Source organism: Carya illinoinensis, chromosome 7, assembly GCF_018687715.1.
Source record: "Carya illinoinensis cultivar Pawnee chromosome 7, C.illinoinensisPawnee_v1, whole genome shotgun sequence".
NCBI lineage: Eukaryota > Viridiplantae > Streptophyta > Magnoliopsida > Fagales > Juglandaceae > Carya > Carya illinoinensis.
In genome coordinates this window covers 4020275-4042474 of record NC_056758.1, presented here as the reverse complement: position 1 = coordinate 4042474, position 22200 = coordinate 4020275, and the positions used below count along the sequence as shown (strand labels likewise).

The window sequence follows — 22200 nt, the reverse complement described above, 5'->3', positions numbered from 1 at the left end:
ATTCCATTCTCTGTCATGGATTTTCTTGTCTGGATTTTAGATTATTATCTTGGACTAGAACAGCTCGGTTACATGCAGTTCAGGTTCTGGAGTTATCCAAGACTCCAAGTCAGAAAAATAAGATTTGCCTTACTTTAATTATAAGAGCAAAAAAGTCCTCCATTTGAGATCAATTTGGCTTCGTCTACTGCCACATGATTCTAATGCACATCACAATGAAATTCCTGCCTATCCCTTCTCTCAACCACTCTATATGATAAAACCAATCAGGTTCTACTTGGTGTCCAAAACCTATTAAAATATTTCTTAAAAAAAGTTATTTGAAGTCAAATAACTTGATAGAATATATCAATTAAAATCCACAACTTTGATCGGTTTCTGTGAATTGTTCCCTGAAATGGGTTTCTGAATTAAATACAGCCTATTTGGCCATATACTATATTTAAAGCTATGGTCTTTTCTCTTCTACTAATGATGCTTGGATTTGACATGCAAACCGCTTCATTGTATCATTTGTCACGGACTTGAATTCCTAATTCATTAGGTCGTCCTTGACTGTAACATGATCTGGTACTGGTTTTGAGGTATTAAAGATTCATGAATCTTCTTCCATTTGTCTGTTTTCAGATTCATGCTCCTGTCTAAATTCACACTTGATGACTTGTGAAGTTATCACTTATAAATTTGCCCCAACATGGACAATGATGGGGGGAACAAGCCAGTGCATAGAACCAGTTACATGGTGCTTTGCACTAAATACTTAGGACAAAAATGTTGGAAAGGAGATAAACATGGGATTTGGTGGAGTAAACGCGTTTTACTCGGTCAACTTATTTATTATTATTATTATAATCTAATGTTTAAAACAAATGTAGTCCTCTCACATGATTTGATTCGACCTTGTTTAAGGGTTGTCTCTATCTAAAACTTTAATTTCTTTGCTAAGCTTGTAGGGGGCTAATCCACTCATTGCATTAACAAAAACATGTATGATTCCAAGTAATTGACCACACTGGCCTCATTTATTCTATTAAAGACAAGCGTGCACGAGTGTGTCCCTTGGCAAGCAATCCATCCTTGCTTATCCTTAACACAAGGATAATAATTCTTAACTTCAAAAAATGAGCATAACAATCATAGTGCTATGAATATTTTTTGTTGTTGTTAGGTAATGATAGTTCTATGAATGTAAAATAAAAATGGAGATTATCACCTGAAAGGGCAGCCGCTGAAGTGCCTTGCGAAAGACAGAAAATGGCCAACTGTTAGTTTGAAACATCATTAGGATAAAGGCTATATATGGCCATGCGACAGACCTGAGGAGGCCTTGTAACATCTCTCTCTCTCTCTCTCTCTCTGTGACAAGGAATTCTGGAGACCGTACAAACACAACATGGTTTTTACCCGATTAAACCCAAAACGCATGTAACGTACCCATCACACAGATAAGGTAAATCATAGGGAAGCCTCATATAATTCAAAGCAAGACTCGCCTAGAACGTCTCACAATTTGATTTTGTGACCATATAATCTCAAAAGTTGACTAATTGACTAGAATTAGAAGCCCTTAAGAGTCATCTGATACCAATATAGGTGTTGCCGCCAAAGATGGGTCTTACTCTTTGCATATGCATACTGGTATAAACGGGCAGGATGATTTATTTACCTCCCTGAATGTAGAACTTCTCTAGTTCTCGAGTTAGATGAAATCTAAGAACTTATCAACATGATTTGAGAAATAGTAATTATAGCATCAGAGGAAATTAAATAATATGGCTACAAAAAATAACTGATATAATTCTAAAAAAGAAACTTTGAATGTCATGTTTGCTCAACATGTTACAATTGAAGTACTTATGAAGAATTATTGAACGATGACTTGACTTACTTTGTTGCTACCATCATACTGATTTCAATGACGCTGGCAGAAGACAACAATTGTTGGAAGTATCAGCTGCATCCAACTGAATATCATAACTTCAGGAAAGAAATTGGGAAAAATAGAGAGGGATCTTACAACATTTTTATATGGGAATTTGCCTCAGCGAGCAATTGGCAGCTGTAAGGTGCTTGTTGGAGTTTTGGGCTTCACAGTATATGCGAGTGTGATTTCTACAGGGGCAGAGTCTGAAATTTCCTCGTGGAAGGGTACTTCAAATAACAAAGATTGGTACAAACAGACCTCATCTTCCTTGCAATAGTATACCTGTGAAGACAAGGAATGGTATTTTATATCCAAGATTGACAATTATGAGCTTAACCTGGAAATAAGTTTTCATTTTCGCTTTCTCTATAATTCTTTAATGCTTCTCTCTTTGCTGTTATTTCTAGAACGATAAACTTGCAATTTGGCGGGGATGATTTAAAGCGAACATACATATGGATCTATAATCTTTAGCATCAGATTATCAAGTCAATTATCATGTTAAGCCCAAATATATTGCGAAAAAAAATATGAGCATAGGAAGTTTCTCCAGTCACTCCTAGAAGATTCTATCAGACTTCTAATACTGTGGTTAGCGGCGATTTATTTTCAGAGTGATTGGTTGACAACTAATCAAACATCGCCTTTGTCAGAGAATATATTTAAATAACTCAATCAATCATTCCTATGAGTTTAAGCTTTTGAACAATTGGTAATTTAACATTAGTAGTTGTTCTGAGTTTGACTCCTAACTCCACATTTTAGTTAAATACTTCATGTGTTCAATCCACTTCCCATGGGCGAGGAGTGTTAAAGAATATAATTTAAATGATCAAATTCACAATGCCAACCTCTTTCAAGGTTCTTATATCACCCTTAAGTTCCAGCACATAGGAATTACTAAGAAGTAGAATTGTGATAAGAACGAAGTTGAAAATCTACTTCAAGTTAAATTGAAAAGTTCGAACATATATTTCTTTTCCGACCAGCGAGGTTTACAGCCAAAAATGAGGCATACCTTGCAATTTATTCTGCCCATTGAAGCAGAGGGGGAGGTCCTCCTAAAATGAAGTATGGCAGATCCTTCTGGATTTAGATATCCATCCAAGGGATCAATAACAATTGTATTTTCAGGCTCACTTTCTACACTAAATTTACTGCGTGCTTCCTGCATTACAGATTTTGAGGCAGTAAGTTAAGGAATATATGGACAAACACGCAAAGGATAGTTTTACCACTATTCAATGCCGCACTTTTAAGATAAATGAGAAAATTTAAAAAGTAGGGACCTATATGGGTATAGAGAGAGAGAGAGAGAGAGAGAGAGAGAGAGAGAGAGAGAGAGAGAGAGAGAGAGAGAGAGAGAGAGAGAGAGACCTTTGAGAAATGGTACTCTTCAGGTAACAATATCTTAAGAGACAAGTTTCCCTCATTGGATGAACCACCATCAATGGTAATGGTCTGTGTGTCAGCTGATGATCGCCTTCTAAGGCGCTTCAAAGATCTGTTTTTTGGTACAGGAGGCTGAACCCCTTTCAGCTCTAAAGTAAGAAGTTCAGCTTCTTCCTTGTTCAAGTCTAGATATCTGATTACACTGTTGTTTGTATCAGCTATGAAAAGTCTTCCTGAGAGATGAAAAGAAGCAAACTCGATGAAAGCTTGCTACTAATGGGATTGAAGGTGTACCAATTGAAGCATATGTACCATTTGGCAATTAGTATAATTTGTACCTTCAAATTTTCTCTACCGTCCAATCACCCAAGGATAGCAGGTGATTCGGAAAAATTTTCAACCTTGCTTGATATGAAAAAACTAGCTTACATTAAATGAAAATGTCCATTGAAGAAAAACATTTTGTTGTTTTACTTTTTACATGCATGGTGGCACCTCCAAAATATGCCAAAAATAAGGTCTTCCTGTGGATTTGTTATTTAGGGTATTGGGATTCAGTGAATTTTTGGAGAAGATTCATGCATTAAAAAGCACAATAGCATGTCTAGATTCTGAGGCGGAAAATAAAAGATAAAAACATGAGTATACTTGTCATCTCAAATTTAGCTTTGCCTCCAACCTATATTTGACTTTATTTGTAAGAGTTGAATATTTTAGATTGTATTTTCCTGCCCCTACTGCTACACAAATTTTAATTCCATCTATGGTCGGATAGATTTTGAGTCCATCTATGATCAGATACTTTCCAAACATCCCTAAAGATCATTACCCTTTCTCTATACGAGAGAAAGTATAAGATACATCGTACTGATTAAGCTTCTGTTAAGTAGTATGACATTCTATAACAATTAAGCTAGTTATTTAAGGACAGAGTTGTTATTAATTCAGAAAAATGTGGATCTACTCGATGAAGGAGGGAGTACATCCAATGGACAATCAAGCATCCTGCTGCTTCTCAAAGAATGTAAGAGAGAGAGAGGGGGGGGGGGGCATTTAGGATTTTGTAACTTCACAGAAATATTCCAACATTATGGCTAACAAATTATTTGTGGCGTATGAATAGGTATGAGAATCACCATTTTCTACTTCAACGATTCCTGATGGCTCAGAGAGCTGCAAGAGCAAATAAATGCATCACAAATTCAGTAATTAGCTTACATAGTTGAAAAAAAACCTTTTCACTTCTCAGTAGCTGAGCAAATAAATAAATGGAAAACACATTAATGATTGAACACGTGTTCGAATCCTAGATAAATGTTTATTCTTTTCTTTATGCCTTGTTTGAATATGATAAACAGAAAATATGAATGTGGAAAGTGCACCCCAATATCCAATTAAAAATCACAATTTGGTTCATAAAAAATTATACAGAATAAATCCTGTAGCACTGCCATCAAAGAATTTTCATCAAATAAGAATATAAGTATTTTTCCAACCTGAGCAGTCAGGGCTGTTCCATCCTTGAAACCAGCTTTCCCCATTCCAGCTAAGGTATTGACTCTTTTACTAGCAGGATCTAGCTTCTTGATCTGAAGTTTGGGTAACAAGGAGAGGTAGTCGCCATACTTAATACAATCATGTTATAGTGAGTAATCCACAGTAATCTAATAGACACATAAAAAGGGCTTCCTGCTACTTTCACTTCAATGTAAAGTGAAGCATCTTGGGCGATGCATCGCAAATATTCTAAAATGAATCAAACATGATTCACCTATAGCAGATAAAGTTGGAAGTAAGAACTACATTTTTCATGATAATTTGAATACCAATGAGCTGGTTGTAGTAAGCTGAGGACAGAGATGGAGATAAGAACTATTTTTAATTACCATATGAAGGAGTAGAAGTTTGCAGACATAATTTGAATTAAATTTAGACCATAGAACTTTCCTCTATAGCAAAAGGGAATTGAATGAAAAGTCCAGTGTGCCAAGGAGAATCACCCTTTTGTGCCTATCAACCTTATGACCTAAAAGTTTGATGAGATGTTGAATATTGGATGAAATTTATTGCTATGGAACAATATTTTATAAAACTGGCTCGTATTTTGTCAAGGCTACTGCACCCTATAATTAGTCAATGCTAATATTTGGTCTCCGTCAAAAGGCTCCCTAGAGACCCCAATCTGTGCGAGGAAGGCATTGAAAGGAGACCCTATAGGTGGGTTGCTCCTAGTTGATCTCTGGTCCTTGCGAACAAGGCACCGCAGTGAAGGTGACAAATTTGCTAGCGGAGACGTCTTTTACCTCGGGGATTAGTTGAGAACCAGTGTCTTATCTAGGGCAGTGAAAGTTCTTAGATACCTTGTCATAAAAAAAAAAATATTTGGTCTCCATATAATTTGGAATTTGTCACCATAAACTTTAGAGAAATTGAAGAATACACGAGAATTATTGAATCCTAACATGCAAGTGGCTGTTTAATAGCAACCTTAATATGGGGCTATGCAAAATATTTATTTTTTGATAAGTAATAATATATTTTATTGATATAGAATAGGCAATAGCCCAAGTACACAGGAAGCATACATATAAAGAGGCTATGAGAAATATGAAGAGCAGTCCTACTATCTTCTGAGCATAATAGGAAGGATGGAGCAATTTTTTCGAAGTTCACCCACCTAAGTATACATACTTAGGTGTCCTCCAAAGTTCATGGCACATGTTAGAGAAATCATATCTTCTAAATCATATTTTCTCGACAGAGTCCGGCAGTGGTGGTCTTCTTACCAATTATATGGGAACCCAAGCTATATCTTGGTATGCAAATTGAAGTCTCTGAAGAAAGATTTGAAGGTTTGGAATGACCAAGTGTTAGGCAATGTGAAAGGTCACAAGAATACTCTCTTTGAGGAACTCAAGGGATTGGAGGTAATGGAGGAGAGGGCTCATAAAACTCAAGTGACTGTAGACATTGATAGGGTCTTTTTATTGGAAGAAATATCTAGGAGACAAAAATCAGGAGCACTATGGTTGAAGGAAGGGGATAAATGGACCAAGTTTTTCCATTGGATGGCTAACTCATATGGGAGAAACAACATCATAAAGACGTTGATGATTGATGGGGTGGCTTCCTCTAACCAACTTGATACCACATATCACATTGTCAACTGTTATGAGAATGTGCTCTCGGAACCATTTTCTTGGAGACCGAGATTAGATGGGCTTACTTTTGATGCTCACTCACAGGAAGTAGAGCAGTTCAAAAAGCCGTTTGAAGAGCCAGAGGTCAAGAAAGCATTAAAAAACATGGCGTGTGACAAAGCTCCAGGTCTGGATGGCTTTTATGTGGCTTTCTTCCAAATATGTTGGGAAGTGCTCAAAGAAGACGTAATGGGGGTCTTTTATGAATTTCATGAAAATGGAAGGTTTGAAAAAAATCTTAATGCGACTTTTGTTGTGCTCATTCCTAAAAAAACCACTCGGCGTTATAGAGGTAAAAGATTATCATCCCATTAGTTTGGTGAGCGGGATGTACAAGATTCTCTCAAAAGTTTTGCAAATAGATTGAGCAAGGTGATAGAGAAATTAATATCAACGCCTCAAAATGCCTTTGTCAGAGGTAGGCAAATTCTTGGCTGGGTACTTATCACCAAAGAATGCTTGGATAATAGATTCAAGTCGGGAGAGCCGGGATTTTTGTGCAAGCTGGATATGGAAAAAGCCTATGATTGTGTCAATTGGAGATTCTCGCTTTACATACTTGAGATGTGGCTTTGGTACGAAATGGTGTACATGGATCAATCATTGTATTTCTACGGCTTGTTTCTCTATATTAGTGAATGGCATGCCAAAAGGCTTCTTTAAAAGCTCGCGAGGCTAGAGACAAGGTGACCCACTATCTCTGACAATTTTTTTGTTTTGTCGTGAAAGCTTTTAACAAGATGATTTCAAGTGTTCTGGAGGGTGGTTTCATATCTGGATTCTCGCAGGAGGAGGCAAATTCTGGCACTCTCAAAATATCTCATCAATTATTCGTTGATGATACCCTAACCCTAATCTTTTGTGGGACTAGTCATGACCAAATTTGAGCTTTGAGGGATCTCCTTTTTATGCTTTGAAGCCGCATTGGGGTTGACGGTGATTTTGGCTAAATCAGATTTAGTTTTGGTAGGGGATGTTCTTGTGGAGAGCATGGCTTCCATCTTGGGATGCAAGATATCTCAACTGCCTATGAAATATCTTGGCCTCCAGTTGGGTGCCTCATTCTAATCGAAATCTATTTGGCATGATGCTTTACACAAAATGGAGCAGAAATTGGCTATTTGGAAGATGATGCATTTATCCAAAGGTGGTAGGGTCACCTTAATCAAAACCACTCCTTCCAACTTGCCAACTTACTTCCTACCACTATTTTTGCTCCCAACCAAGGTGGCTCATCATATGGAGAAACTCCAACGTGACTTCTTTTTCTTTGGGGGGAGGGGAGGGAATAACGATGAGTTTAAATTTCACTTGGTGAAATGGGCCATAATATGCTCTCCTATTCATGAAGGAGGATTGGGTATTCTGTTTTGCAGTCTTTTAACAAATCCTTACTTGGCAAATGGCTATGGAGATACCACAATGAACGGGTCCTTGTGGAGAATTGGCGAATTGAAGTATGGTGAACCATGGGGGGATCATGTTCGAATGAGTTTAGTGGGCCTTATGGGGTAGGAATATGGAAGCACATAAGAAGAGGCTGGGATATATACTCAAGAAATATCTGATTTGACGTGGTTGATGGATCAAAATCAAATTTTGGCATGATGTATGGTGTGGTGATAAGGCACTCATGGAAACTTAACCTCAAATTTATGGTTTAACAAGAATGAAAGAAGTTTCTTGTGGACCTCTTAATTCTAACCAATGGTAGTCCTCAATAGAATGTTACGTTCCTCAGAGATGCATAAGAATTGGAAGTTGACGCTTTTTTAGAGTTCTTTGACCTAGTGTACGACACCCGTTTGATGAGGAAGTCAAAGATAAGATTTTTTGGTGCCCCTCTAAGAAAGGAAAGTTCACAGTACACTCCTTCTCCCAAGCCATGATAGCTCACAATATGAATCAATTCCCATGGAAGAGTATTTGGAAGACAAAGGCACCTATAAAGGAAACATTTTTTATGTTGACGGCATCCTTGGGAAAAATCCTCACTCTACAAAACTTGAGGAAACGTCGAATCATAGTCATGGATTGGTGTTATATGTGTAAAAAGAGAGGAGAATCTGTTGACATCTACTACTTCATTGTGAGATTGCCATGACTTCGTGGAATGAAGTCTTTGCTTGAATGAGGTTAGCTTGGGTGATGTTGAGAAGGGTTATTGACCTCCTAGCTTCTTGGAGAGGCATTCGGGGAAACTCTAAGATTGCAACAGTAAGGAACATGTTCCAATATGTTTCTGGTGGTGTATATGGAGGGAAGAAGTTTTGAAGATCAAGAGCAGTCAATGTATGAGCTTAGAAGTTTCTTTTTCAATACTTTACTCCATTGGTCGGTTGTAATTGATTTTCATGGGATGACTTTACATGAATTCCTTGTATCACTAAACTAGCACGCTTAGGCACTGCTCTTGTATACATTCCATATACTTGGGCTCTTGCCTATTCCTGTGATCAATAAAATTTTGTTTCCCTATAAAAAAAAAAAAAAATACCTTGTGATTATAACTATCTGCTACATAAATTTGGCCATCCTTTGCACATAAGATGCCTAATGGATGTTGAAGAAGTACTTCTGACCCCATTCCATCATGGTCTCCAAACTGCAAAAGTTAAACAGCAGAAGAATTACTGGAAGGAAATAGGGAAAATAGATCACATTAGAAGCTATAACACGGGATATGCATCAAGAAACAATTATGTATGTCTAGTATGGAACTGATTGCTTAATTTGAGCCAAATTACCCTAAACAAATTGTCTGAGAACGTAGGATCACCACCAACTAGCAATTTTGATCCTCCAGTTTTTAGATCAAGTGCTCGAATTGAGCTACTCTCACTATCCGCAATGTAGATCACTGTCAAATCTACAAACATGCAACAGAATAACTTTCACAATAACAATAAAAGTCCAAAACATAAACACTTAAAAGGGTGGTTGAAATTCTTTCAGATCAAAACACTACAACATATTACCAGGAGATAGTGAGACTCCAGAAGGTTGTGCGAATGATGTGCTTGTAGGGCTATCTCAACAATGAAGAATACAAATTATCAATGTTAAATTTAGGCGAGTATCTAAAACACACACACGGAGAGATGTATAAAAGTCAGTACCTTGAACCATTCAAGTTTCTTTCATAACCATCCCCACTAAAAGCTCTAGTAACTCCATCCAATACGTTGTGTTCCCAGATCTGGTGTTGGCCGGCCATGGCAATGTAAACCCTCTCATTGACTGGCTCGAAGCAGACATCCCATGGAGAGTTAAGGACCTGAAACAAGAGACTAAAAATTACAAAAGTTATAGCGAGATTTTTCCATAAAATTCAATATTATAATTCTATATTGAATTTACTAATTCTGAAAACTGTGGTTACTTGTTCAACAAGATAAACTAACATTAGTGCCCACAACTTGATGAAGCATTATTATATAGTATATGCAGGCTATCTTTTTGGTTTGAACTTCTGTGGCTATGATATAGAAGTAGATCCTCAATTATCATCTTTTGCAGTCTTGCCTGATTGGTTCCTTTTTCCCCTCCTCGGTAGTCAGAACCCTTGGATCCATTTCCAGCAAGAGTACGCACTGTCTCATTGGCAAAATCAATCACCCTACAATAATAAAATTTTAAAATGTTACAATGGTAATATTACTGTGATTTCCCTGTTCTAATACTTAGGGTAAATGGACTAGCATTCAGTCCTCATAGTTGCGACAAGACAGAACATGCATGGGAAGCACAAGAAGAAATAGTTTCCTATTTAAAACTTTTCTAGTGTATTATTTTCTAAGTTTTAATTCCAAGCTTTCCTTTCCTTGTTCTGCATCACATGTCTAATTCTGCAGAGTGCACAATAGAGGTTCCCTTAGAAGAGTCACGGGGATTGGCAGCTCGCCAGTTTATTTTTTTATGTATATATTTTGTAAGTATTAAATATTATATTTATTCTGCACCTCGATCCACTTCTGCAGTCATTTCTCTAACCTGCTTATGATGGTGACTTGGATCTCAGTCTGCACAATCGGCCCTTTGTAGATTATAGTGTAGATTTGGTCTCTGAGTCCTATTTTCTATAACTGATGCAGCTAAAAAACTGCTCATTATCAAATTAACTCAGATAAATTCTCAGGCTCATAAATTTTTAAGCATTAGAATATATTTTTATTTTGAGGCATTTTATAAGCAAAACCAGCCTTACCTTCAGAAATCAGTAGCTACTCAACTCTGTTACATGTTTCTTCTATTAGAAAGCATAATTATTAATTATTACAGAAGAGCTATTGCAATGTCCAAAAGGATAAAAACAGAAGCATCTAAACTTCACTTGAGGAAGCAAATCAACTTGAATAATGACATTGAGAAGATACAGACATTTGATAGCCAGAGGAGCACGAGAAATAGAGTTAAACAATCAAGGGATAGTTCTGAAGAAAGAGCCACGTACCTCAAAGCATGATTTTCAGTATCTGCGACATAAAGGAGGTTTTTCTTTGCATTATAAGCCAAGCCCTGAAGAAGCAACAACTAAACAGTTACTGTGCATACAGGCAACATTGAACATTAGACACGGGATGACAAATCCCAGAATGCATTCAGTCTGTCATAAATGAAGTATGCTGGATGGTCAACACAATAGATACTCCATCGTCTTAAATTGAGTGTCGTGATTTTAAGTGGCACAATGTTTAATGAAGAAGAAAAAGCATATCAGTTCTGGTACAATTTCCAATCATGGGCTCAAATTTGATGTATATCTTTATTTTTTTTCCAATTGATGAGGGTGTTATTGGAATATAAAGAAAAAAAGGTTTTGAATCTTTGGAACTGGGCACCCATTCTGGAACATCCCAAAAAGAGATCATGATACTATATTCTGGACGGAGAGAGTAAGATATTAACTTATTACCTGAGGGCGATTAAAGGTGGCATCATCAAAGTTGCCATCATGTAAACCTTCCTCCCCGGTGGCCCCAATTTGGACGATATAATTCCCATCAAAGTCAGTTACCACCTGAATATAAATGTGACAAGATGTCTAAATAATGATTTGAGTAAATCCAAGCAGGTTCACATTCCTTTTGATGCAAAGGGTAAGAATAACTGAATTTACATGCACTACTACTATAATTATTATAAGCTGGACACGAATTATTGGAGCCGTGTCTTAAAAGGAATTTCAAGACAATAAGTTGTCCAGCATACTATTAGAGTCTGGTTGTATATAACATCTTTGTTCCAAATGTTGGTGACTCCATTCTTGTAAGCTCTTTTATTTTGTAGTCTGCATCAGTTCAGGATTGTTGGAAGGTGTGAGATGGAGGGGGTCTTCGAGTTTTAATAAGCTTAATATACTTTTTTTCACATTTTAACACCAGTACAAAGTAACCTGGAGGATGTGCATGGTTGTATGTGTCTCACAGAGAGAGAGAGAGAGAGAGAGAGAGAGAGAGAGAGAGAGAGAGAGAGAACCCACTATGCGGTTATGGTTACTGTCCGAAATGAAGAGCCTGTTGTTCAGGGCATCAATTGCTAGCTTTCCAGGAAACTTTAATGGAGATGTAAACAAGCGAGGATCATTATCTTTCTCCAATCTTATAGGAATCGGTGTGTTGTCCAAGCTCTTCTTTGTGCCATAAAACAGAAGAGCTGCCTCCACTAAATCGTTAAGATCCTTCAAAATGAAACCAAAAAATTGACTTTTAACTTTTATAAAGTACAATAACAAGCACTAAGTGAAATAAGATAACATTTTCCTTGGTAGGTACTAGATAAAAAAAATCAATCCAAAAATTGCAATTTGATGTTGTCAGCAAGTTCATTGAAACTTGTTCCTATAAGATGATTTATTCAATTTAAAGGCATTTAAATACTGATTACCAATTTGATTTATGGGACTGAGATTATAATTGGGGAGAGAAAGTTGCTTCTAGTGCATAATGGGATTTAAGAAGATGCTATAATTATGGAATAAACGAAGATAGTTTCTCGCAAATGATATGATTTTTGAACAGGATATCTCTTATATGAGGATGTCCTAACATAGAAAGGCAAAGTTCAGCATTTGACAATAGTCTTTCTATGGACTGTGTATATTCTAATAATTATGTTGAAAAATCAGACATCAATTTGCCTTCATCTCCCCAGTTCCTGCACCTTTCAAAAGTTTCAGTCACTTTCTCTTCTATTTGGCTTTACATCTTTCCCATCCATTTAACAGTCCTTGTATATGCAACATAAAGTCAACCCTAAAATCTAATTTACAATAAGCAACACAGATAGCTAATAGACACCATCAGTTTTACATTTTTCAAAATTAGAGACACACGAAATTTCTAGTTTATTCAACATCAAGAGACATGTTAATCAGCTTAAGCAGAACTGCACGGGCAGATTTTTTCTTACAGGTTCAGTTGCTACTAGAATCTTCAAACTAAGAATACAATTTAAAACATGTGCATGCAGACAAAAACAGACTGCCATTTTAGACATCATTTGGATTGACACTTTCAAAACAAAGAAAAACAGTACATTTGCTAAAGAATGGAAAGCAGGACATACGAAAAGCTAGAACTGGTCATCAGTACCTTTCGACGACCTTCACCTGATAGTTGAGCAATCAGCTGACCATTGGGGCCAACAATAGCAAATGTTGGCCATGAACTCACACCTAGTTCTCGCCACATATACATATCTCCATCATTGACTACCTAAATTGTTATAAATAATCAGACATCTGCTAGAAAACTAAAATATACTAGAAAACCGTCCTAGGAACTGTGGAAATGTCTTCACATAAATCTGAGATAATTCTACCTACAAAAGAATGTACCCTAGTTCAAAAACACCCAATATTCTTTGAAAGATCAAACCTTTGCTCATATGATGTACTAGACAATAAGCTTACCGGGTGAGTAATACCATAGCGCAACACAGCATTCCGAATGGCTTCTAAATCTTTCTCATTGTCAAACTTTGCAGAGTGTACCCCGACAACTGTGAACTTCAGAAACAAGAGCATATATAAAACAATTACTTATGGACTTAAGACATTTGTTAACCAACACTTGAAGCAGCTAACTACTCACTACTCATGTGGAGGAATGTCAGAAACACGTGACATGTATAAAGAAATATAACAGAAAGCATACATTTTGCTTTCAATGTTTCTTTACCAAGTGATATGGTATCATTTTCTGTTTTATTGGAGAGACTTCCCAAAGGGTAACTTTGAGTATCCAACTACTAATCAAACTATAAAGTATGAGATTAAGGGGCACACAATAAGATAGATGCTATGGAAAGAATAATGTGAACTTTAAGACTATGGGGGATACTTGGTTGGAAACTTCACAACAAACTCTCTCTCTTTCTCTTCCCCATACATCAAACTTGTAAATTTTCATCTTCTTTCTAAGTCCGTATACTTTAACCTATTGCTTATACCTAAAAGTTGCTTGCTCATACTTGAAATTAGTATTATCTACCCCTCTGAGGTTAGCACATAACATACAGAAATTCTACATTGATTTATCTCAATATCTAGAGTCACTATATATCATGAATAGTGTTATCAGGTGAACAATAAAACTACCAACTATTTGATAATCTTTGGCACCTTCCATGGGCTTTGCCCCCCCCCCCCCCCCCTCTCCCTCCCTCCCTCTCTGGCCAATTGTGACTCATTGTTTTCAGCCTTGGCACAAAAAAAAAAAAAAAACTCATAAAAGGAAAGATAAAACTTGCTTATATAAAAACTATTATCACTACCACGTAGAGTGTGCTAGTTTGAGCACTCACAAGCTTGAATCAGATAGAAACAATATCAAACTTCTCGGAAATAAGCAATAATGTCTCAAATATTAATAAGAGTAATCTCATTCATCATAAATAAACTAAAACAAAACATTGAAGCTCATCAGACTCTATTCAATGAGCTACAAGCAATTTGATATTATCAAAAGTACTTTGAAATTGCCAACAGATTGAAATATCTAAAGTATATACCGGCATGTCTTTGTATTTTTTCTCCAAAAACTCCAGGTCTGGCAACACATGCATACAATTTATACAACAATAGGTCCAAAAATCCAGTAGAACCACTTTTCCTTTCAAATCCTACCAAAAAGGAAAAATGAGAGTCAAAACTAAAGTCGTACATTCGTCTCACTAAAACAAAACAAGTTAAATAGACTTTACCCTGCGAAACTGAAGTGGAGCTGAATTCAGCCAATCAAGTTTAGATGGAAATTCTGGCACAGTTGGAGAAGTTCCCCTTACATAGTGAAAGATTATTCATGCTAAACATATCGAACTTCAAATTTATGGAACATATCAACAAGGAAAACGAGTAGATAAAATTGAAAATAGTTTCAGTGAAAATATATATCTTAAAAGGGGAAGTAGGGAAATTCTTACTTGGCTTCTAGATCAGATATATAGTTCACAAATTGTTGGATCCTGTCGGAATTTAGTTCATCTATTGCCATAAAAAACTGAGGTGAGTTTGAATTCTTACTTGTGCATTGACTATCAGAAACTTGTGCAGAAGAAGATGATACAATCTACAGAACAATAAATCTCAAGACTAACTAATTCTTTCCAGCTAAAACAAAGAAAGAACAAAATATAGAAAAAAAATGGCGGGCAAAAAAAGTGAAACAAAATGAAGCACAGGAAAATATCAGAGGTGAATGTTACATGGATGACATGTATCAGTACCTTCATTTGATTTAAAAGATGGCTGGGTGACTCCTAATAGCATATTCCAGATAGCTTTTGGGGATGCATATTGCATTGCCTGCAAAGGCGTGGCAGTTGTATATTTTTATTATATTAAGTACAATAATAAGCAAAGAAAAATAGTTTTTGGGCATTCTCTTTGCATATTCGTGGTCACTAGAAAGATTGCAAACTGAGATTCAACACAAATCTGTAAGATGCAAATATATTCTCTTGCATTCATCACTGTCAAGTTACTCATACCTTCCAGTTTGTGATGGTAAAAAGGAGACAAGAAATTGAAATGCCCAAACTTCCATATCTCAAAATATCTCGCCGAGAACCCTGCAACCTGTCCAAATTATTTTGCACCTTGAAGCTAAAGTTTCTATAGAAAAAAACTAAGTTGGTTTTATTGGAAGCGAAACTGGCAAAGATATATTGTTATAACTTATGTTGATAGATGACACTTCTCATTGATGAGACTGTAGATATAGTAAGCTGGCATTTTGAGAAAATAAAATGCCAAAAATCATGCAAAAAGATGTTTTTGTCAATTTGGAGGACACTAACATGTTGTGCCACTAGAATGACTGTCTTGGGGTATTTATAGTGGGTCTTCAGAATCAATTGCCTCCCCTCCTCTATTTTGTGCTAATGATATGCTTCTATAGGGTAGGAAAGAAACCTTAATATCCTCTTAATTTCCGCATAAAAAAATCTCCTAAATTTTAGGACTTATATTGGCAGCCACGTACTCCCTTCAGGGGTTCGAATTTGGAAATCCAGTATATTTATGGTTAACTCAATTCTCATGTAGGGTTAAGGATGAACTTGCACATTAGATGATATTTTTAATTTATGTATTTGATCTTCAATTACTAAAAATCTTTTGTTTTATCATTCTCAATTCATCATTAATGTTTTATTTTCCGAATAATCATAAAATTTATTCTGTTTATAGATTCAGTCATGTTTTTTCTATTGAATGGATTAGTTCTTTGATTATGTTTGGATCAATTATTTATCTATATTGATTTAGTTCGTTGCTGCAATATCGCTCCCTGAGTATATTGTCGTCATTGGATTTTCTCAATAGGGATAGTAATTTACGTATTTTAAAAGTGGTGAATGATTTTTCAAAGGGTTACATTTGATTTAATTTTAGTTTATAAATCTATACCTTTCGATTGAGAATTTCGGATTCCAATTGAGTTATCCAATGAATTAAGAATAATTAAAATACCGGATTTGTGCAAGGGATTCCCAACGCTCTACTATTCGTCAGATTTGAGTACTTTTTCCGTTAATCACTTTGCTTCACTTTAATGTACATTTAAAATTAATCTTTGTTCTCCATTGCTTATTTAATATTTTTCTTTTGTTTCTTTGTATTGTGTCCAATTTAGTTGTTTGTACTGCTCAACAGCAAGCATATACCATAAACAATATATTTCTTTATGTGCTAACTGTCCTTTTTCATCTAGCATGTATTAACCATTTGATCTCTTTGTTGTATTAACTATTTGATCTCTTTGTAAGAGTAAAGAGGAAAAATAGAGAGGGAATGTAACAATTCAAAGAAAGTCCAAGCTCATTTGGGATATTTTTTATCAATGATGTTACGATCCAACTTAAAAACAAAAGAAGAAGCTACATTTGGACTTATACTCCAAAAAAATTAGTCAATGTTACAATTGGAGCTCACTAGATTCATTATAAACAGTAAAAACTTCTCCATTCTAGAGAATGTGGTATTTCCATTCACCACCTTCTCATACTAAATTCGTGCGATAAAATTTCCCCTCTTAAATCTCTAACATCCTTGTCAAGACATTCCAATATAGGTGATACGGCTAAAGTCTTACACTTCTAATTGAGGATTGATTCTGATACCATTTGTAACGACAGAAGAAATGCTCAGGCCACATCTAGCTTATACTTCAAAAGACTAGTGAATGTTATAGTTGGCACCCCTTAAATTATTATGCACCGCAAAACTTCTCTGTTCCAAGCAATGTGGAATCCATTCATTACCCTCTCAAACTAAATATGGGGTGCTACCAGATTGTTACAAAAACACATTGGCATAAGGCTCAAAGTTTTTTATTGTATTGTTAGATGGTAATCATTACATGATCTCATGCATGAAAATATTTGGATATAGCCAAAAAATCAGAGATGAGAATAATGGTTTGGTGATACTTCTAAAACCAGATCTTTGTCATGAGCATATCCAACATGAGTAAGGCTCGCTAATTATATAAAAACTGAAGTTTCTATTTAAGCTTTAGAAGTTTTCATTTACAGGATCCTGATTAGTTTAGATTAGACTTTAGTTGATCTAATTGAGAATTTCAATTTTAGTTCTTGCTTGTCTATTATAATTTCCATCTCAACTCTACATTCTATTTCCCTCACAAATTTGATTTGTTGGCTGAATATATATATATATATATATATAAAGATACAAATGCAGATTAGAACCTGTCTTACCCCCCAATAGAGAAACTTCCACCATTATCTGCCCTTTCTGTGAGCTCTCCAGCTGAGGTTTGTGTAGAGGGAAACAGAAACTGATTACCCTGCTTCTTCTCATCTGCAATGGCATGCCTTTGTGAGTAATTGTGCGCAGAAACTATAGATGCTTAACAATTACGCAAATTTAGAGAGAGAGAGAGAGAGAGAGAGAGAGAGAGAGAGAGAGAGAGAGAGAGAGAGAGAGAGAGAGAGCTTGGAGAACGACATTATAATTACTAAACATGAGCTTTGCTTCGCCATCTTATTAAACCAACAAATCCAAGAATACTTTTTTTATATCAGTAAACAAATTATTATTGATCAAAAGAGTAGGCAATAGCCCAAGTATATGGGAACAAATCCAAGATTACTAAACAATTTATTGGTGAAAAAGAAGCACTAAGCAGTAAAGGAGCAAATTCCAAAATATATGACACCAATTACAAGAAAATTGGTCTTACTTATATTTCTTAAAACATGAAACAACTGTAGCTTCAGCATTCTACATTAATAATGGTACAAATTGACATTTGCAGCATACTCTCAGGACTACATACTATAGCCATCTGAGCCACCCCTGAGAATATCATGCAGTGAAACACTTCCTATCTCATTCCGGATAAGTGATGGACTGGCAGCCTTTAAAGTTTCTTCAGACAATGTAGTTGTCACAGCTATACATCTACAAGCACCAAAAAGAGATTACCATTTCTACCAAATAATCATATAATCTAATGGTTCCAAGGTATACCAACAAGGATTAAGTACATGGGAAACCAACCCAAGCTCAATATGTTTACATTTATTTGTACTCGATTTTAATGCAGGAAACATATAATATGAAGAAATTTACCTCATTTGAGCAGCTTTGGCAGCTTGAACTCCAGCTAATGCATCTTCAATGACAATACACTAGGAAAACATAGGCATAAAATTATTTCAATAATATAAGAGTGATTGGTCACAGAAAAGCTACAATGATCAATTCAGTCACTGGACAATTATGCTGACAAACACTCATTCATTAGTACGGTGAAAAAAAGAAAAATTGGCAAATTATTGAGATGAAAAAATTAAATCCGAATATTCATACAGGAAAATAATATTGGGTCATGGAAAAAGCTGACAGAGCCAACTTCTTCTGAGAAATTTTATGTGATGTTCAAAAATATCATAATTTGTGAAAAGTAGCAAACCATCCAAGTACTTTCCAAATAATGTGCAAGTGTACCTAGCAGTGAGCGTTTCACCTCTCCATGTCTTGAGATTTTATGTTCAAGAGAATTTAATAAGAAAAAAACCATGATGGAAAATCACAAGTTCAATACAACCTATGTTTGAAGCCAATAAAAATAATTATTTGGAAAATATGTATCCAAAGACAACAATCTGCAGAATCTCTCAGTATACCTCACTGGGCAGCACATTCAGAATCTTTGATGCAGCTAAGAAAATATCAGGAGCCGGCTTCAAATTCTCGAAAGCATCTGCTGACACAATAGCATCAAACCTGAAAGGAGGCTAATAAAATATTAAGAACCAAAAGTATCATAAAGGTGAAATTTTTTGTATACTATCAAATATTGGGTAAGTTCACAGTTCAAAGTATGGATTCGGACCAATCTGATTCTAGACAAATACTCATGCCCAGCACCCAAATATTACCAAGTTGCTTACTTGCGTGTCCTTTTTCTTGGGATTATATTCTAGATGGTATTATACAATTTCTTTTGTTCAACAATGGGGGAAAATATTAGTATACATATTTGAAAATTTTCAGTATGTTTACAGTTACTTGCAAACTACAAACTATGTTATTCTTTCCTTCCAGGCCTTTTACACCAGTTGGCCTCTTGTGAGTTCAGTTCCAATTTTAACTAATCAGAATTTAACTCTACGAATCTGAACCTTTTCTCCTGAAAGTACATCTGAACCTTTGTAAAACTAAAAGTAATATTTATCTTTAACACTTCCACCAATGTTATTGGTGTTTAAGTTTAAAGCTTAAAAGATTAATTATGGAAACAAAACATGTTGGTCTTTAGTGATGACTGCAGTTATATATTGACTAATTAAAATTATAAATGGGTGAAAAATGTATGCAACCGGATTACATAAATCTGAGAAGCACAGCACATGATTACATTGGCTTACATTGACAATGGTAAACCAGCAGCAGCAAGATTTGCATCCACCTTGATACGATCAGCACTAGATGCAACAGCAACTTTAAGGCCTTTGCTTTTACACTGTTATCCAGCAGGAGTGTATTATTTAAGTTCTAGATGCAGCAAGAAGGTAGCAAAATCATGTCATCTATGACTCATTCCCCACGTACCTGGGTAATGAGTTCAAGGGCACCTGGGAATCCTATTCCAGAATTTGGTTTTGCATACTAAAATAAGTGCAAAAACTTTAGGTGTTAGCGACTATTTGGATTTGCATACCATTATGATATAAGTCGCAATCGCATTATGCATTCAAAGATAGCGGATGGATTACCTTATCTAAATATATTTCAAAGAATCTCTTTTTTGCAGCCTCAGGATTGAATCCCTTAACTCCCTTAACAGAAGCAACTCCTCCTAAAAAGTTTGCTTCACCTAGTATTGATGTTAAAACAAAAATATAAATTTAAAAGTTTGCACCGTAGCAAAAAGCGATTAATCATTTATATTGGTTGTTACAAAGCTACCCAAAGTTTTAAAATTCAAGGTTACTTTCAATTCCAACCCCACATGATAAAACCTCAAAAGTACATTGAGCACAATTTCCCACTTTGCTATGAAGAATGGCAAGAAGGTAACAGCGACAGAAGCCATTCAGAGACTTGCACTTCTTTCTCCGAACAATTATCAAAAGTAAAAGAACTTTCATCACCAATATAGCATGTTCCTCTGGAATTACGACCTTTACCACAATGATGCTGTCCATAGATCAAATTATTTCGTGGATTGGATTTCACTTGACTGTCTACGGCTCCATTGCGTGTGCTCGGGGTAGAAGTTTTGTATAAATGTATCGCCATGCTATTAAGTATTTTGATTTAAGTTCATATAAGAAAATATTCCTAACTTAAAAATACAGCAACACAGTCTGAATAAATCAAAAACCAAATTCCCTACAGTATTGCTTACAGATCCTAACATAACTAACAACGTATAAATACTAGCCACTGAATATAAATACTAGCCACTGAAAATGAATATAACAAAACTTCATATTCATTACCAGTTCCCATGAATGGCACAAAATCCTCCACAGTCACTTCGACCCCCATCTCGGCGAACACATCCACCCCGGCCTTTCTCGAAGGCTCTTCGCTGTTGCACAACACTCCATCCATGTCAAACAGCACGGCAGACACCTTCCCCCAATTCCTTAATGAAGACTCTTCTTCTCCAACACTCTTCTCCTCAACCTTCACACACGCTCTTGCCGACATCTCTCGCGAAAGACGAAGGCTTCTTCGCTGGTTGTGGAAGAGATATCTAGAGAATGAGATGGGTTTTGGCCCTTTTGAGTATGCATATAAGTGGAATAGCGTGGAGGAGATCGAGAGAGAAGAAGAAGAAGAAGAAGAAGAAGAAGAAGAGAGAGATGGCAGTAGTAATTTCAAGTTCATGGCCATGGTGGCTGATAAAAACTTGAAATTACTCGATACCGTATCGTGAGAGGCGGGGACGGGGGTTTGGTTTTGTTATATTGTGATGCGCTGGGACGAAACTAACCTTGCTGTTTTATGAAAATGACAATGCAGTTGGCCATGGGTATGTTGTCTTTTTGCGTAGTTTGCTTGCCTGAAGGGATTTTCTCAGGGGTATTTATTGAAAGAAAGTTATTTTCTTTATTTTTAAATTGCTGAGGTGTTGAATGATCGGTGCATTATCCACTTGGTGACCACTCTTTTTATTTTTATTTTTAAATTTTTTATGTTTGTTTTTCTGATTTTGGGTTGGTGGGCTGCTCAAAAAGCCCAACTCTTTTTGGATTCAAGGTAACATACGAACCAAAATAGCCCAAACAGCTTAAATTCAGTTATTTGCACCTTAAATTCGTATTAATAAATTATATTTACATTCTTGAAATATGTAAATTTCGTATAATTTTTTTGATAAAAATGAATAAATACGGAACTTAAGCGAAGATAATTAATTTTTTAATAATAGATTTTATTCTTTTTCAAAACGATTATGCAATACTTACGTACTCTACTATTATATATAGCATTGCTATAGCTTTTTTGATATTTAACACTGTTTTATGTAACTAATCATGGAATTTGATTACTGGTTTCAGTGCAGATTTATCATGAAGACAGTGCTTGTAGCTCTACCAGCCATTGGATTGCTCTTTCTTTTTGTCCAAGGTGATGCCAAAAGGCTTATCTTGGAGGAAGAGACTCGGAAAAGCTGGAGTTAAAAATGGTGAAACTAA

At 35.7% G+C, this 22200-nt stretch overlaps 1 protein-coding gene across 3 annotated transcripts; it reads right to left on the bottom strand.

The window, feature by feature from the left end:
* Window positions 1-1730: 1730 nt before the first annotated feature.
* On the bottom strand, window positions 1731-21459 carry LOC122314837 (protein SUPPRESSOR OF QUENCHING 1, chloroplastic). Of its 3 annotated transcripts, XM_043130454.1 has the most exons (29): window positions 20995-21459; window positions 20266-20366; window positions 20102-20158; window positions 19918-20012; window positions 19174-19273; window positions 18617-18675; window positions 18321-18445; window positions 17740-17842; window positions 15508-15595; window positions 15244-15322; window positions 14941-15001; window positions 14722-14797; window positions 14530-14640; window positions 13430-13525; window positions 13110-13232; window positions 11999-12196; window positions 11432-11536; window positions 10970-11034; window positions 10042-10135; window positions 9636-9793; window positions 9495-9544; window positions 9264-9385; window positions 9014-9121; window positions 4813-4905; window positions 4453-4489; window positions 3302-3549; window positions 2943-3092; window positions 2018-2206; window positions 1731-1921 (listed from the first exon to the last, which is right to left on the bottom strand). In XM_043130454.1, exons 1-28 carry the CDS (start codon window positions 21392-21394, stop codon window positions 2042-2044), a joined length of 3267 nt encoding a protein of 1088 aa, XP_042986388.1. In that variant the 5' UTR covers window positions 21395-21459; the 3' UTR covers window positions 1731-1921; window positions 2018-2041. The 3 variants fall into 3 exon arrangements, with proteins under 3 accessions (XP_042986388.1, XP_042986387.1, XP_042986389.1); XM_043130453.1 differs by having other exon boundaries at window positions 1731-2206; XM_043130455.1 differs by lacking the exon at window positions 20995-21459 and having other exon boundaries at window positions 1731-2206; window positions 19174-19250; window positions 20266-20352.
* Between the last annotated feature and the right edge of the window lie 741 nt (window positions 21460-22200).

Excerpts from the sequence above, each read along its gene's own strand:
- LOC122314837 (XM_043130453.1), bottom strand. The coding sequence starts at position 21,394 with ATGGCCATGAACTTGAAATTACTACTGCCATCTCTCTCTTCTTCTTCT. Across the intron at positions 15,002-15,243 it reads ATCTTTTAAATCAAATGAAG|ATGAACTAAATTCCGACAGG; the intron begins GTACTGATACAT and ends TTATGGCAATAG. Across the intron at positions 9,386-9,494 it reads TGGAGTCTCACTATCTCCTG|ATTTGACAGTGATCTACATT; the intron begins GTAATATGTTGT and ends GCATGTTTGTAG.